Source organism: Pyxicephalus adspersus, chromosome 2 (assembly GCF_032062135.1).
Source record: "Pyxicephalus adspersus chromosome 2, UCB_Pads_2.0, whole genome shotgun sequence".
Lineage (NCBI taxonomy): Eukaryota > Metazoa > Chordata > Amphibia > Anura > Pyxicephalidae > Pyxicephalus > Pyxicephalus adspersus.
The window spans coordinates 115730927-115749790 of NC_092859.1; the positions used below are offsets into that span (position 1 = coordinate 115730927).

The following is an 18864-nucleotide window of genomic DNA, read 5'->3' on the forward strand; positions in this document are numbered from 1 at the left end:
AAACGGGTGAGTGTCTTATTTTAATTATTTTTTTAAAAATCGGGGGTGGCTTACTTAATGGGGATGTCCTAAAATCGGGGAAACACGGTAGTAAAGGGCTGCAAGAGCAATCTGATTGCTCCTGCAGCCCTTAATACTCCCTAAAAAAAACCTGAATTCTCCCATTATTGACTTCAATGGTGTTTGAATTCGGCATTCGATCACCAGAACAATTATTCACTATTCGATCCAATAGCTGTCAAATCGAATAGTGAGATATTCGATCAACACTAGTGTTGAACAGCACATCTTGCTGTTGCTTAGTTCTGGATCAACTAAAACTAGCTCTAGAGATACCACAATTGTAACTGTGACTTTGGGTCCATTAGCATCCAATTAATTGTAATTTCCTTGTGGTATAACACTACATTGTAAATGTGCACCATCCAGTATAGGTCGGGGATGACTCTGGACTGTTTAATCACGTGCTGGTCTTCTCTTGTTCTCCCTTAGATTATATCTACCCCTGCCCATGTTTTACAATGTGTCATATGAGTTTGGGTATAAAGTCCTCTGTCTCTTTGCCAAAGTCTCTTGTTCTCCCTTAGATTATATCTACCCCTGCCCATGTTTTACAATGTGTCATATGAGTTTGGGTATAAAGTCCTCTGTCTCTTTGCCAAAGGAAATAACATGTAGTAAAGTAGACACAAATGCTTTAATGACCATTAAATGTAAAAAATAAAAAAAAAATTTAAAAAAAAATTTTTTAAAAGGTGAATGTATACCCACTGGCTTTATTTGAACAGACATATGTTTCTTTCTCAAGCTGCATCTGTCCGAATATCGTGTCCTCCTGGCTGGTTCTTCTACAGATCACATTGTTATGCCATCAGTAAGAACCCAGCAACATGGGCTGATTCAGAGGTAAGTCATCACATTATCATTGATGGTTATAACAACAGGCAATTTTAGTAAAACTATGGTAGAAATAAAGTGTTAAGTGCAAAGAATGGGGTTCACAACACCTCTTTTGCTGGTACAACTATACACTCCGCTACCAGCAATGTACTGGATGATAAGGTGGTGTTCCAGTCAGTTTTAGGGACAGTGATGAAAGGAATATTTTTGCAATAAAACTAGCGTTGGTCCTAGATCGCATACTAGTATAAGAAAACAGTGTCATTTTGTATTTGATTAAAAACTCATTCTGCTACAGAAGCAATCAAACAGTTAAAGTACAACAATTAAACAACAATTAAAACTTAAAAAGTAGCCAAGATGCAATAGATTGTAAAAAATCTAAAATAATGATGATAAATATAAACAAAATTGAATGCTCAGTGTTTCCCCATAACAAAGTGCCGGGCCTCCCAGACTTGGATTTTAATGTCTTCCATCAGATCCTAGTAATGAGCAGGAACTGATGGCAATATGTTTAATTTTTTTAATTTGACAAATGTCCTCTCCTACTAAATGCTGAACCAAGGACTGGCTGCCTGTGCATGACCAGATTGATGTGTATAAGTACGTACTATAAAAGTTCTGAAGTTAGCATTGCATATTCCAAATATCAACAGAAAAAAATCCCAACTTTGATTTCATATCTAATTGCATTTCTGCTTTGCATCATCTTTCTGAGTACTATGTTTTCATATGTTTAATGGGGCATCTGTTTGAATATTTCTCTTTTGTAGTATGAGTGTACAAGTTATGGACATAATGCCCACCTGGCCTCCATCATGGATGAATCAGAAGCATCTATTATTGCCAGCCATGTGTCTGCAAGCCAAGATTCAGAAGGTGTGTGGATAGGACTCCATGACCCTGACAAGGTATGCGCTATCCATTGTTAAAAAAAAAAAAACAATGTCCCACAGTAAATATTGCACTGATATATAAAATCCAATGTTTCACTTGCAGAATGGGCGCTGGAAGTGGACAGATGGATCCATGTATAATTTTCAAGCTTGGAAAACAGGCGTTCCAGATAATGCCAAAGGAAAAGAATTTTGTGCTGTGTTAGTTAGTGGCTCCAGTAAGTAGATATTCACATCACATATTATCCATTTTATATAAAATGTATTATTGTAACAGTGTTTTTAGATATAATGTATGTAGATTATCAGCATAATATAGATTGTCAGTCTTGCTGTATAGCTGTCATGCATAACTCCATGAAGAGCACATAGCGATGCTCAGCAATAGATGTCATCCAGCCAGTATGATAGATTGGGTTGGAGGATAGCTTCTAGTCAGAACTGGTGGCTATGACCAAACTATCGCTAAAAAACAGAATCTTTCATACTATCTATTGATATTTATTACTTCATATATTAATCCAGGTTTATCCAGCAGTACTTTTTTCTACCACTTTCACTGGGCCCAGGTAGTTTTGGACCTCAATGTAAATGATGAAATAAAAATGCACAGTTGTAAGCACATAAACTGGTTGGTCCATGGTGCTACTCCTTCTTGTAACATTCAAGCCTTGTAATTGTAAGTGGCTAACACCAGAGTTCACATATTTTCATTGCTTACATTTGAAAATAACATTTAAAGATGTATTAATGATTACACAACTGTATTTTCCTGTGCATTTAAATATGTTTATTGAAGTTCAGCTTCAATAAACAGAATTAATTTGTGGAATGTTCTCTGTTAAGTGAAGTATGGTTGCCCATCATCTATAACCCTTGGATGCTTGCCTCCTATTACAATTCAGGCTCTCTATTCCCCACTTTATTGTTAAAGATGCTTAGTGCAATATAAATGTTTTTCTAGTAACCATCACTTATATCCATAACATATGATAGGAGGTATACCTGTAACAAAAAGGCTAAAAAGGTGTAGTAGATTAATTTAAATATGGTCAGACCAATAATCTGCTTGTCCTCAAATTAAGTGTCCAAGTGTCTACCTCCATACCTAGATCCATTCACCTAATAAGTGCTACAGTTATTTTATTTTTATAAATTATTACTATAAAGCAAACAATTAGAGTTGTTCCCTTTATGCTATTAATTAGCAGACATTCACATTTTTTTAACCTACATATGTAACTACATATATACATAAATATAAAATAGATACATGTGCAGCTAAATATAGATGGATCCATATAATTGCTAAATGTTAAACTTGCAACTTTTCATTCTTTGCTTTTCTCCTCTAGAGTATAAGAAATGGAATGATGTTGGGTGTGGAGGACAGAAGAACTATGTCTGTAAATTTAAGCCTTGAAGTGTCTTTATGAGAAATACAACATTTTTTAGTCTATGATTTTTTAATAAAACAGCATTATGATGTATCTAGTGGTATATGGTGAATTAATTGGTTTGAATATTGCATTATGTTATGTACATCTAATGTTGGTATTTTATGTTATGTTGTGTGCTTGTGCAAAGCTAATTTAAATCTGTTTAAATTTAAAAAATAAATAATTATCCTTCTGTCTATAAAGAAATCTCCCTAGAAGTTACTAAATGACAATGACTAAAAAATATTCAGAATGTTATTGTAAGTAATGAATATCCAAAATGACCTATCCAAAGTATCCTAAAACCAGGTGGGATATATGCAGTAATCAAAAGCAAAGCTAGCAATGTGTAGTTGTGGACATTTAAACTAAGGAGTGTTTTATTGTAGATATAAACTGATCAACAATAAACCATTGGTAGATGATGTGAAGAACATGGGTTATCTCATACCAGTGCCACCTGTCAAAGGATTGGATTTATTAGGTAGTAAGAGAACAGACAGTACATGAAGGTGATGTGCTGGAAGCAGAAAATATAGACAAGCATAAGGGCTTGACATTGGCCAAAAATATGATGATTGGACCATTTTAAAAAACCTACCAAAAATAGTCTAAAGAAGGACAACTGGTCTACCAACAAACCAGGGTCATTGACATCCAAGGCTCAATAACTTTTTATGGAAGGAGATAAAAAAGCTAGGCGGACTGGTCTGATATGTAACTACTGTAACATAAGTTGCTGAAAAACAGAACATTGTGTAAAGCTATGTAAGGGTCTAGACACAAATGAGCTACAGACCAGTCAGAATGCCAATGCTTACACCTATACACCACTAAAAGCTTCTACAATGGGCATATGAGTGTCAGAACTGTGCCATGAAGGTGCCCTGGTCAATGTGCATTTGTGCTTTGGTAAGAGATGGCATCATGATATACTACAGGAAGACAACAGGTTGGAAGTGATAGTGTAACTTAAAGAAACTGTTACAAATGTCTTGATACCACAGGATACCTTCAAAGGTTTTGCAGAGTATGTTCCTCAACACAGTCTTGTTGGTACACAGTGGACCTGAACAATATTAGACAGATACATATAATGTTTGGCTTATCGGTCTATAAATACAGTAGAACCTCCGTTATCTGGCACCCACGGGAATGGACGATTCCGGATAAGTGTAGTTTCCAGTTAACTGAGATTAATTCCTTTTATCTTTTCTCAGCCATTCAGCACTAGACTTGAATGGGGACACTTGTCCCCATTCAACTCTAGTGCTGAAAGGCTGAGAGAAGAGAAACACTAATGACGCTTGAGCCGTCATCAGGGTTTCCCTTTTCTCAGCCAATCACGGAGCAGAGCAATCAGCGGAGATCTGCTATGCTCTCTTGACTGCTCCGTTCTCCTGATTGCTCCCGAAGCCCTAGCAGAGCTGTGGTATGTGTTCTTGGATGCAGAAGACATGTCTTGGATGCATAACACATGCCACAGCTCGGCTAGGGCTGCAGGAGCAATCAAGAAAGAGGAGCTCTCGGCTGCTGGTTATCTGAATTTTCCGGTTATCTGAGTTCCGGATTACCGGGGTTCTACTGTATCCTGCATCAGTACATACATAGATGTAACACTGGCTGCTAAGTGCATGTTTGTAAATGCAATAGATTTAATGTAAAGACAGATCATGCAGCAGTTAGAAAATGATAGAGGCTAAGACAATGATAAGCTATGTATGTACACTGCTTATTGACTATAAACCAGGCTGTACTGAACCCAGCTAATGATTGGGAGGAATTATTTCAATGCTTCAGTTACAATAACATGGTATCTTACCAGCAAAAAAAAAACATGCTTTGAAAATTATATGGAAACTAAACCTACAGCAATATAGTTCAAGAATATTTCTAGCCAAATACTAGGAAAAAAACATTAGGCAACACTTGCCAAAGGAGCTGATACTTATTTGATAAAACTTGTCAACACAGCTTGTATCTCTAAATCTACCACCTCCATCATCCGCCTGCTAGGGATTACACACTAAATTTCACAATTGCCAAGGGCACCAAAATTCCTAAGGCCCTACAGGAGCTTCCATTCACATGTTCACAACCTCCCCTATACTTGAAGAGCTGCACTATCCGTTGCTCTCATGATCCTAAACTTTGTGTCCAGGGGAAGAGCAAGTTACAGCATAGCACCAGGCCCTGGCTGTAGGTTGGCTGGGGTAGAATGGGCTAGTATTGTGATTGTATGTATGTAAGGTAGTGCTGTGCATATGCTTGTGTAGATTATGTGTAACATGTAAATGGTGTCTGTCTGTATCTGTCTGTTGTTTGCAACCCCTATTTAAAGTACAGAACTGCATATGTTGGCGCTATAAAAAAAATCCTGATTATTCATATTGGGGATGTAAAAAAAATCAGTACCAATATACATCAAGACCTTAGTGTAAATTGTAAAAACCACTGATTACAATACATCCACAAACAATATTTTAATAAAAATGTCAAATATGTATTTGTAGCTTTTCACTTGTTAACATTTAAGTATTTCCTTTCCTATGTGTGTGAAAACAATAGTTTACAAGACAGAAGTTAGGGCAATTTTTCAACAGCATCATAGACAGTTTTAAAAAATACTTCTCTTTTATAGTCTAGGACCAAAAACCAAGAACCAAAACACCTTTTTGAATTCTTCAGGTGCCTGCATCTGTATAATCCTCCTGAAATGTGACTTCAGTTGCTACACCCAGTGATAGTATCCCTTGATAATATACACATGTATTAAGAGCAGCACTTGACAAACACTGCAACTCTCCCAATAACAAAACGTTAACGCAATACCGATAACTGAATACTATAAATAAACATTTACTTGAACAACAAAAAAAAGAAAAAAATGTTACTGAGTTGTTTTGAGTTTATGGCCTCCCTTCCCCCTTATAAAAGGGAGAGGACAAAATGAAAAATGTCTATACAACCACTGGAAGACTAGAATATCATATTATTATAAAGCCATCATAAAACATTCTACCACTAAACCAACAACACAACAAAGGTCAAATATTGTCAAGAAATATAATTAAAATCTAGACAGCTCTTTAGCATTAGGACAAGCAAAGAATCTGTATTAGGAAAATATAGAAACCCCACCCTACTGCAGTGATGTGGCTCTTTTAGGAAACATAATAGGGTGGTAGTCCGGCTGCAAAATTCTTTTAAAATGTATTTAAAATTCTTAAAGAGGAGAAATGTTTCTAATTGCACCAGCAAGACTCTGTCTACCAGATAAACATGTACAGCTCTTCTTTTTACCAGGCTATGACCTAACCATGAAAAATGGCTGCCACTAACACTACCGTACTGTTATTAGTATTGTACTGTACTGGACAAAAGCATGTGAGATAACTAATGGGTAATAAGGAGTTGTGAGATTAGATTTTATTGTACGTTATCCTAGACTGTAATTCTGCTTTATCTGGAAAAAACAAGAACTTGAACTTGATCTAGGAGTACTATAAATAGTCAATCATTTGTTCTGTTCTTTTATTTCTGCTAATTCAAAGCCTGTGATAGACTAATGTGAACTGTGTATATAAGAGCAGACTTTTGGAAACATCTTTTAATCAAAATTGTTGAGTGAATGGTGAAGGATACGCCATATGCCAATTTTTCAAACCACAAGCTAAAGAGGTGAAAACTCCAGCTATAGCAAAGTCGCAAATAAACATACTGTACTTAAGCCGCATACACACGTGCAATATTACTCCTTGGAAAGGATCTTTTACGATCCTTTACAACGACTAGCACTGCACGATGCGTGAAAGAGTACTGTACATACAGCACTGTTCTGCTCTATAGAGAGAGGAGGGGGGAAATGACGGAGCAGCACCCTGCACCCTTCCCTTGCATTAGGATCGTTAGTCGTTCATCGTCTGTGGATCCACCAGGATGGTTGTTCGGACGATGGACGACTGGCGCTGTACACACACCAGATTCTTGCACGATATGGGCTCTGAGACGATTATCGGGCGAGAACTGTTGGACGTGGGTACGTAGCTTTAGATGTGTTTCTGCAGCAGCCAGTTTTTGGCACATATAGATGTGTCTCACCATAAACCTTTAGTAATTGTTTAGCAAGAATGATAACCTAAATGTAACATTTATGATCTGGGTGGATGGTGAAATCCCTTTAATTAGGTGAAATAACCATATCTTTATTACGTGTTCCTTTGTCTACTCCCTGCTCCCCGTATGGCATGCTTATCTTACTTTCTGATATAAATTCGATTTGTGCACTTATTGAACAGCAGCAAGTCTGACAATCCGACTCCTACAGCTTGTTCAAGATTCTGGTTCAGGTAAGCACAGCCTAAAAATGTCAAAGGAGCTTGAAATATTTTTTTAACAACATTATATTATCTAATAACTAAAGGTTTAAAAGCCATTTTAGAGAAATTTTGTATATTATGTCTGAATAATATATATGTGAATATGAGACTATATGAGTATATGTTATTTAAAACTTGACTGGGTTCTGAATATTCTAACCTTTAAACACAACGGACCTGTGTACACAGACTTTTTGCTTTCCTACCTTCACAGGTCACTGGTAATACAAAAGCACCTTTAAATTAGTTCAAATAGTTCAGATCACAGAAACGTTTAATTTCTGGACAAAAATACCTATCAGTTAATTTGTATCGATTGAAGAAGTATCACAAACTGACTCTAAACTCTAAGAGCGCCACATTTCCCCATCCACACATGTACTTGTAAGTGAGACATTGTCAGCACCAAAATAATGTGCAGTAGGACAGTATTTACCTAATGACAAATTCTTTAATGCATTTCTTTCTTTTTTTTTTCAAGCCTTGTATTTTTTTTAACCTGTTGACATATAACACACTTTATGTCCTAAAGTGACAATGCTCACACACAGCACTGCATCTATGAAGGGAAACAAAGTTGTCAGCTGATTTTGAACACTTTCCCCTCCAACATTCCTTATCTTCATTACATTAGTGGCTGATTTGTTTTTTAGTTCTCAGAAGGTAGCTAGAGAAACTTGAAAACTGGAATTTTATACAAAAATAAATTTGAAAAAAAAAAAAAAACATTTCAATTGTTTTTCATTTACTACAATAATACTTAAATACTTCATAAAGTACATAGTCATGCTTATCTATTAATATTGATATTGTGTCCCATATGTTTCGTACTGTCCTTAGGATGAGACTCTCCTTTGGTGTTGCCCTTTTGGGATTTCTGGTTATTGCTGTGTCAGAAGGTAAGGATGGGTCAACTATTATTACACCTAACCTTATTCTGAAGCAGTGTTTTTGACATTTTTAGAATTTAAAAAAACTTTCATGCCTTCAGAGACCCCCTGCTATGATTACTATATTCACAGCTCACAGTACATTAGTGTGGTGGATAGTAGACAGAATGCCTCTTACTTTATTGGCCAATGGGAAGAATGTCACCCTTACACAATGCTTACAGAAAACACCAATTTAAATATTATCATTATGTGTTTGCTGATTCAATATTATAAATGTTTGCCAGTTGAATTAATACAGAAGGGCTTCGTTTAGTCCCACTTTGCACTGATAGTCATGTTGTATATAGTCAGTATTGGGTAACATTCCCTAATAAACCAGATATCACATAATGTAACACACATCTCAAATCATTAATGCTTATCAAGACAGCAAAGCCATCATGTCCTATACAACCTAATATTTATTATATCAGCGATTCCAAGCTATTCATATGTGGGTGTATACTGTGGGATTTAATTATCTGCATAGTCCTTAGCTCATGCCCAGCTCTTTTTCAAATCATTAAACTCCCCTAACCTTTAGTGGGAATCTATATATAAATACAATAATCAGAACTAAAGGTCATAATATGACAATAATATAGCTATAATTCTGTAATATGACAATAGTATAGCTGCAGTTCTGTTATTGTACAAATGTAACACACAGATTATTTGTACAAATATTCTCCACACAGCTGCTCCTCGCTCTTCATGTCCTCCCGGTTGGTTCTTCTACAAGGCTAATTGCTATGGATACTTTAGATTCCGTCTGACCTGGGCTGAGGCTGAGGTAATAAGCAAATCACCAGGGACATATAATGTGGTTCTAATACCCTTAGCTGTTCAATATCAGGTTTTATTACATCTTTCTTTTTTTTACAGTATGAATGTACCAGTTACGGCCATGGTGCACACTTGGCTTCCATCTTAGATGAATCAGAAGCATCCATCATTGCTAGCCATGCATCTGCTTACCCAGCCGTTGCAGACATTTGGATTGGACTTCATGACCCAGAGCAGGTATGGTCAATGTACCTGCTGTGTATACTGAAAATGACAAACAGTAAACCTTTTTATAGGAATATGTTACCAGAATCTATGTAATACATCATCTAATACAAGGTCATTATTATATTTCCTAAACTTAGTGACTTGTTATTATTATTAATATTAATAATAATATATGTTGTTTAATGTGTGTTTACATTTTTTTACTATATTGTTGGGAAAAGCTCTGTTTTCACAGCTTAGAGATGAGACTCTTCCAATTAATTGGACCTTCTCAAATTTTCTATATTATCTCTATGTCTATTTGTTTTTTATGAGGTAAGGGGTATAAGCTGAATATATAAACATTGGAATGGACTTATTTTTTTGTTTTACAAAAGCTCTGGAGTAGTAGGACTGGGACTGGAATTTATGCAAGCACTGTTTGAATATTTAGATTCGTATGATACCTATATATCACATATACTCAAATATGAACCAATCCAGATAAAAATTAAGATACTTACTTTTTCCTGACAAAATAGGAAAATGCTTTGAATCAAATATATACGTAGAGCACAAAATCAAATCAATCAAAGTGACTGCTAACAATCAAAACAGAAATAGTATTGCCAGTAAAATAGGGTGAATATATTTTATTATATGAACAGAATTAATGACAACAGTACCGTTCTTTTAGTTTATATATACCAGTGAAATATATTATGTTATCTAATATTTATTAATGAACAACTTATATTCTGAAATACAAAGAGTTCTTGTGACTTTGGAAAGCAATACATTGTATACAGACCACTCATAGTAATAAATTATTTTTTCTAATACAATTTATTTTTATACAAATAACCTTTTCCAGAGAATATAATTACTATTGTTCCTATGTGTGACAAATTTAAAATGAAATCCCACTACATATATAAAAGTTAAAATTGTTCAAATATGTTCATACATTCCACTAAACTGAAGGTTTGTGTTCCCTGTCAATAAGGACCTCACATGTATCAGCATTCTATACATTTGCCATGCATGCGCAATAGATCTTCATCATGGGAGACAGTCAATGCTTGTTTGTGTAAACCGAGATGGCACAATTCAGGTGTCTCATCCAGCTAAAATACTTCTAAAAATGAATTATACAACAGAAGTTCACCCGGTTTCCTATTACTAAAGTCATCGGGATTGATTTACAAAAGCACTACACATAATAGCGCATTGTGGTACTATTCATTTTGAATGGCACATTACTGCACTAAAGACAACAAAGGTTTAAAGCGCATCCATTGCAACACAACACAACTGTGTCAATAAAAATATGCAAGTCTGTTTTTATTTTCTGGACTATTTAGATGCATTGCCATCCCTTTTAAATAAATGTATGCAAAAGCATTACCCAACAAGGTGTGACCCTTAAAGGTTGTTTTTTTTGGGAAAGAAAATGTTCACTTTGCATAGTAAATGTTTACCTAGCTTAGCTAATGAGCTTGTGTTTCCTGCAATCATTCGCAAGGATAAAAAAACAGGATGAGTACATGATCAAATGATAAAATTGAACACAGATGTGTTATGTTATTGGTATATTAATTTAATATTGCAATGTTACTTTCTGGTAATTATTGTCATATGTATGGTGGCAGAATCGCCGCTGGAAGTGGAATGATGGCTCCATGTATAATTACCGATCTTGGAACAGTGGAGAACCCAATAATCATAATACTAATGAATACTGCGTAGAGCTGGCAACAGAGACAAGTAAGTAACCAAATAAGTGTGTGTTGGTGAATATATTGATTATTATTGTAATATAAATCACTGATCTATTGTTTCAAAATCTGAACAGTCAATATCCTATATCCTTCTACAATATGCTGCATTGGAAGCATATTTGAACAGGATTCTCACTATTGTTTGGGCCCCCAATGTGCCCTGTCAGGAAGATTAGGGGTCTGTAGTAAAAAGAATAAAATTTCCATTTAAGATATGCTGTAGGAAAGTAAAAAAAACTATTATCTTCCCAATGATTATTGTTGACTTGTTTGGTCAGCAGTAGCGGTTTGTAGTAATTTCGCAACTTTGATAAACCAAGATGCAAAGGAACGTAGTGACAGTGCAGTATGGAATTCACTGCAGACATACAAACAGAACATATGTCTTGTTTTAACTAATAGTTTATTAATTTATTTTGAATAATTACTCTTCTCATTCTCCTGCCAGAATATCGTCAGTGGAACGATGCTCCCTGTGTAGAACAAAACCACTTTGTGTGCAAATATAAACCGTAAGAACATGGTCCTATTGGGGATTATACTGGGAGTTGGGGCACATCACATTTTTTGTTGCATTCTGTACACCTTAATAAATATCTTTCTCCAAATCAATGATATATAGTAATCAATGCATCATACAAAGTTTGCTTGAATATGGTTGGGGGTGAATTGGCATGTGACTAAATAAAGCAGTAAAACAGTGTTATTGGTTTGTGTGAGCAGATGGGTTACCATGACAATCTTTACATACATTTAAGTTTAGTTTTTTTTATTAATATAGTAATGATATATATTCTGCTTGTAACTAACAATTACAGTGATGTGAAAAAAGTAAGTAGACATCACTATATTTGTTGTGTTTTTAGCATATTTAGGAAGCAAACATTGGATCTTTATTCAAAAAGTTTGTCAATTGTAATTGCTGACAACATTTTTTAAATCACTACCCATAGTAAAATGTACCAGAACCCCCAGCCTCCATATTTATTGGCAATCTCTAGTTTTGCTCTTATTTGAATCCCATTGAAGTCTTGTAGGGTATCTGGAATGACCAAAACAAGGAATTTTTGCATGGGTGGTTGAGTGTTCAATGTCAGGCAATGTTGTGATGTTAGAGTTTACATAGCAAAAAGGCATTTCTGCTCAATTCTTTTTATTTTGAAACCAAGTGTGCCCTTATTTTTTTCCACAGTACTCAATTACAATTATTGATATTATTGTTAAATATCTCAATGAAAATGAAAATCTATTCATTCTTTTTATTCAAGTATATAATCTTTATATGTAGGGACTGTTTGAATAAAGATCTAAACTCTGTCTAGCTAAATATGACAAATAATTGATTGTATAAAGCTTGATGTACTACTAACAAATAGTAACAATGAAAAAAAACTTAAAAATTCCTGTCTGGGTTCAGGAATGGAACACTTCCGTGCTGGTAAAATGCATTTTGCAGTACACTCCTAAACTCCTGTGTGCTGTAGTTTGGGTGCGTTTTGCACAGCGTGCAGTAATGAGCATTCTCCTAGGACATTTTTCATGCTATTTTGAACGCAGTGCACAAATGAAGCCTAACAAGCAGATAACATTTTCAAGTGAGTAGAAAGTAAAATCAATCATGTGATGTGTCATGTGATCTCGCAGCAGTGGCAGTATATCACCGTTCACCACGAGGAGGTACACTAAGAAGCTCAGCCAGATCCCGCATAGACTGACAGATCCTCTGTCCAAAACGGTGAGAATTCTGGGGAGAAGTAAGAAGATCATATAAACCTAATTACGAGTGGGGCTAGTTCACATATGTGGTTTCATGATACGATAACGCTAAAATCAAATACATTTTCTGCAAATGGTAATTTCCACAAAAAAAATAGAATTTCTATACAAAATGTTAATGCATCTAAAAAGCAATAGGTGAGATACAAAGGTAAAATGTGCTACATTATAATGTGCTACAAAGTGTGTACAATTGCATTGGAAAACAACATTGGAATCAAAATGAAGTATGAATAGGCAAATACAGTAACTTTCAACTAAGCTAAAAAGACAAAAAAAACATAAACACATTCATAATGTATATATATAAACATTATATCACCATAAGTTCCTTTATCTGATAATTACAGAAAAAACAATTAATTAAGCAAAATTAAATAATTCCATTTTGTGTAAAACATATATAACATCATTCATGGTTCAAATACAAATAGAAGATGAACTAAAAAAATGTAGGGTTTCTAAACAAAAAAATCAAAAAGAAGAGAAAGGAAACCAGTAGGAATAAATGTTTTACTGATATAAATGGTGCGATGTGAAATACAAAATATTCTTTTTTTTATATATGGATACAACTGGAATACAGTATTCAGTTAAGACCTTCTAGTAAACATTTAAACAAAAAAGAAACAGAATACAAAGGCAAATTTCAAATGGTGTACATTGTGCTACCAAAATTGGTAATCGTTTTAAACATATTAGATTTTAAAATATTTACTCTGAGCCCCATGAGTGAGACAGCGAGAAGACGTAGATTCAGGGTAAGAAAGGTAAAAGGTGGCGGAGAAGTTGGAGAAGAATAGTAGTATTATTTCTATTAATAATCCTTTTCTGTGTTTTATGCAAACTAGACCTGTTAAAGTACACTTTGAGTTTGGTTAAACTATCACAGATTTGTTAAGAAATTTACATTTGCTTTCTTTTTTTGTGTATACACTCCTCCACAGCATCTATAGACTGAGCCATGGTTTTCACACAGACTGGACTTCAAAAATGTCTGCCTTTGTTAATCTGCATACAGCAGGGATAGTGGGGGCAGTATTTAGATATTGGTATTGCTGTCCTTTCAGTTTATATGAAATGACTAGGATACTATACTTGGAAATATCTACAGGTATCTTTTTTTTGTACTTGCTGAAAATGTTCCTGAAAACAGTAAATGAATACAGCCCCCACATCTAAGGTTGGGTTAGAGAAATACATTCATATTTTTCCACTTTTGGGTTTAGGTATACTTTAGATGCTGAGATATTTGAATGATACTTTTCTAATGCTGTTTGTTATCCCAAAAAAGAGATCTCTAATTTTTTCTTGTTCTGTTTGACACCTGGTATTAGGTCAGGATATTAAGGAAAAACCCCCTGATTGAAGCATAAACAGCAATAAAGTCTTGATAGAGGTATTAATATTCCCAAACTTTATCTTTTTTATCCACAACTACAAATAAAGCTTTACCAGTTTCATTCCTAAAGTGTGTTCCAGCGTTTCAGACAAATGACTGTGCAGTTGAGATTTTTTCTACTGGAATGCAGGAAAAAAACAAATCATAGACATTAACACTTATGCCGGGTCTACACGGCCTTTTTTAAAAAACCCATGTAATAATTCCTATTGCGTTTATATGCGTTTTTAAGCACTTTTATTAGCGTTTTAAAGCTTGCTTTTAAAATGCTGGAAAACGTCTTTTTTTACCGCGTTTACATTTTATGTGCTTAAAAATGTGTGAAAACGTCCCATTGAAGTCAGTGGAAGCGTTTACCCACATTTTCCAGCTTTAACCTAGCGCTTTAATTTTTTAAACGTTGCAAACAACGTTTAAGATAAAGCTCATAAATGTGCCTCAAGGAAACGTCCTGGTGTAGATTAGCCCATTGGAATGCACGGGGATTTCAAACAAGGGCAGTAAAAGCCATAGGTTAAAGGCTGGGGAAAATGTCTGTGTAGACTAAGCCTAAACGATAAAATGTCTGGATATAAGAAGAATGTGTATTTGTCCCTAAAGTTAAATTAGCATAGCTATTTAAATTAAGCTGTGTATAAGTAGGAACGTTTTAGTATCATTCGTTTTGAGACTTTTTTTCACATATTGTTTATTTCAGCTCTCCTACAAAATGCTAGATATATAGTGTGAAGATCTTTTGTGTAATCCTCTGCAATATTATAATCCATCTCTGCCTTCACTATATGACTAAAACCAGTCCATGGTTGGAAAATACATTTCCCACAACAAAGTGAAGAAGATGCTTAGTTCAAGATGTAGCAACATTACAAATATGATAACAGTAATTTAGTAATTTGAGGCACAGCACTTCACAGGAGTAACTTGAATATTTAATTATCTAGAATGTATTAATTTCAAGCTAAATGGTGTCTCTGATGGGAAAGAACTATTTTTTATGCACTTTGAAAATGGTAAGGCTTTGCTTGCTGCTATTATTATCAAGAATATAAAATAAAAATTATTTTGGCAACATAATCTTTGTTTTGTATTTTTATTGAGTCTAGGATTGCTCAGTGTTAAGATTTTTGGCTTGCTGATTTTGTTTTACAATTATTGCAATATTGTCACTGGGGTGGAAGAGCAAGAAATGCATTTCCACTAATGTATTTCAAATGATTTCCTGTTCATTAAATATACAAATGACTGTATAGGCCTAGAGGATAAAATAAAAAATAGATATTGATCACTTTGATTTGATAACTTGATTTGTTTGGGTTATTGCTTCTTGAAACCCCTGTCAATTTTACTAGACATCTTGTATACACTGGCAATGGCAACATCATTTTTATAATGTTCCTTTATGTTAAAAAAAAATTCCTTAAAGATAATACAAACCAGAAAGACACAAACTAAAAAAAAAAATATTATATGGGTAAATATTACAACAACAATAAGAATATTACTGATAAAACATGTATTAGGTGTTCAGAACCTACCGTTTCGGGGCTGGAAAATTTACTGGAAATGTGTAGGGTGATGACATTTTCACCAGCAAAGATGTACGACACACCATACCCATCATCAGCCACCTATAAGAAAATAAAAAATGGAAATTATTTTCTTTGACAATATTTTAAATAATGAAATTGCGATACAAAGTGAATGAAGCATTAGCATGAAAAGTACATCAAATATGATGCCATATATCAAATATTCATATAAAGTAAACAATATAAAATACACAAATATAAAATAAAAGTTACAATAAAATATACAAATAAAAAAAGATAAAGACTTGCGATATAGCAATGAAACATCAAAATAATGTAAATAAGCAAGTATAGGACATACTCTCCATAATATTGTAAAGAGCAATATGACCTCCTAGGAAAAATATAGCAAAAGATAAAGAAAAGAAGAAAAGAAAGGCTCAGAAAATAGAGGACCCCACCATAATGCATGTTCATTTAAGGGTCTAATTACAATCTTGTAAGTTTGGAGGCAGATAGGTCATGGTGCTAAAAGGGTGATTTATGAGTCCCAGATAGCTAAGAAACAACTCTGAGAGTCCAAAAGAATACTGAGTCCAAAAGAGTCCAAAAGTTATCCTCTTATCAAAAAGTCTGGATTCAGCCTTCTGAAAGGAGATGGGGGGAGACCTCCAGGATTTAGTAATCACTAGTTTGTCTGCTAAAAATAAAAAAGGTAATCAGCTTCTGTTAAGGGCAAGTGAAGGTCATCAGGAAGAAGTACAAGTGACTGCCCGGGGTCAGGCTTCAACTTTCTGTGCAACATACTTTCTAACAAAGTGTAAACTGAAGTCCAAACACTAGATAAAGACTTCCATTTGTGAAGCAGATCCCCCAGAACATCACAGCCACAGAAGCAATGATTAAACAACACAGGGTTCTTATGAGACAAACATGATAGCGTTAAATACCAAAGGAGCAGTGGACCTTACATGCAAACTCTTAAGACAGTTACATTTATGGAGCAGAAAAATACAGTCATCCATATCACTCTACTCTTCATCTGATTTAGAGCATGCAAGGTCAGACTCCCAACTGCACAACATAAGCAAAGCCTTAGATGAGATGCGGGTGATATGCTGGTGATACAGCATAGAAATAAAGCCTCGGGTCAGGGGTGACTGAAGGAAAATGGATGTTATTTTATGTACAGCAACATTAACGTTGCTTAGCTACATAAAGGCACAAAAGCAGCTCATCCTAGATCATACAGCAGTTCAACTCTTGTGAAATTCATCTGCATATTTCCCATGCCATACACCAAAATATACTTACTGGTCCAAATCCTCCACCAGCAGATATATGGTCTGGGAATTCCTCCAAATCAAACATTTTTAGTTGCTGTTGAGGAGTCTGAGATGTAGAGAGGCGCCAGGGTTCTGACAGCACCTAGAAAAGACAAAGTAGATTCCCATAGATGAACACACAGAAATAACACTGAGCGTTCCTCACCTGACAACTAAGTTTAGGGCCTCATGTTTAGGGGAAAAAAAACCCTCTAAAATCTCATCCTGTTACATCCCATTATTCAGACACTGACACCAATGACAGAACATAAATCAGTGTGTAACCAGTTCAAGTCCCTTCATAGTGCTTGTCCCATTTACTTTTCTGACCTGATAGAAAACATACACCACTAGCCGCTCCCTTCACTCCTCCGATGACCTACTAATGACCTCCTCACTCATAACCTCATCTCACGCACGGCTCCAAGACTTTTCTAGAGCTACCCCAACTCTCTGGAATGGTCTTCCACATCCAATTTGATGTGCTCCTACTTGCTGTAGTGCACTCACTACTTCGCACCATTACATATGTCCCCTCCTGTTGTGTGCTTCCCCACCTCTTGAATTGTAAGCTTTTCGGGGCAGGGTCCTCTCCTCCTCATGTGTCCCTGTCTGTGTCTGTCTGTAATTTGCAACCCCTATTTAATGTACAGCGCTGTGTAACATGTTGGGGCTATATAAGTACTGTTTATTATTAATAAATTGTGCTTGTTTACTTTCTAAATCTGGTGGGTTGTAATGGGCCTTTCCAGATACTTACTTGTTTTTGAAATGGCCAATATTTTCTATTCAGAGGCAATTGTTTCAATAGCATCAAAAATGATGCAGTAGTTATGATTGACATCCCATGCTAATATCACAAACAAGACTTACCTTTACTTCTCCTTTTATGAAAGCCACATTTGAAAGAAATGAACACTAATTAAAAGGTAGATTACATATGCACACATATAACAATAAAGTGATAATGCCAGACATTCTCACCTGCTGAAGGAAGGGTGACTCAGTCCCCAGATACTTAGACACCAGGTAAAGGCAAAAAAGATGGCGGTCAATACCCTTTCCTGTCATCGCTAAACGATACATGAGCTGGTGACGTTCAGCTGCTGCTCGATACAGTGCCAGACGTTTTTCTTTCTGTATGAGGATACATGACAGTGAAACTGGAATCACCATAGAAAAATTAAGTGTATTGTAAAAAGAGTCTGGTACCCACAGTTTCATTGGGATCCTCCATGGCCCTCACAAAATCACAGGATTCCTTGGTGCAAGCTCTCACAGTTTCTGTTCTGCCTTCACGGAACAAACGGGTCATAGAAGCTTCATATGTCAGACAGAAGTGCCCCTTATCCTGTGAAATCAATAAAGCAAAACAGAAACTTTACCTCATCACTTAAATAATGATCCATTTACTCAAGCTCTTCCCTGGTTCCTACTAGTGCACATCTTGTACAGATAGTACCTGCATTTACTTCATTTCATTCCATATGTAAAGGGATTATTTACCAC

At 35.2% G+C, this 18864-nt stretch overlaps 2 protein-coding genes across 2 annotated transcripts in view; one reads left to right on the plus strand and one right to left on the minus strand.

The window, feature by feature from the left end:
- The first annotated feature begins 575 nt into the window (after nucleotides 1-575).
- On the plus strand, nucleotides 576-11935 carry LOC140322507 (uncharacterized). The gene is made up of 10 exons (XM_072399068.1): nucleotides 576-906; nucleotides 1677-1814; nucleotides 1903-2017; nucleotides 3155-3205; nucleotides 7512-7587; nucleotides 8458-8516; nucleotides 9248-9342; nucleotides 9435-9572; nucleotides 11195-11309; nucleotides 11772-11935. Exons 1-10 carry the CDS (start codon nucleotides 760-762, stop codon nucleotides 11837-11839), a joined length of 1002 nt encoding a protein of 333 aa, XP_072255169.1. The 5' UTR covers nucleotides 576-759; the 3' UTR covers nucleotides 11840-11935.
- A 163-nt stretch (nucleotides 11936-12098) lies between these two features.
- CPT1B (carnitine palmitoyltransferase 1B) overlaps nucleotides 12099-18864 on the minus strand; it is a gene marked incomplete in the record, with an annotated part of 29876 nt that continues 23110 nt past the window's right edge. The window contains 5 exon segments of the mRNA XM_072401995.1: nucleotides 12099-13067; nucleotides 16037-16129; nucleotides 17345-17458; nucleotides 18340-18492; nucleotides 18572-18706. Of these exon segments, the coding sequence (XP_072258096.1) occupies nucleotides 12981-13067; nucleotides 16037-16129; nucleotides 17345-17458; nucleotides 18340-18492; nucleotides 18572-18706 (582 nt within the window).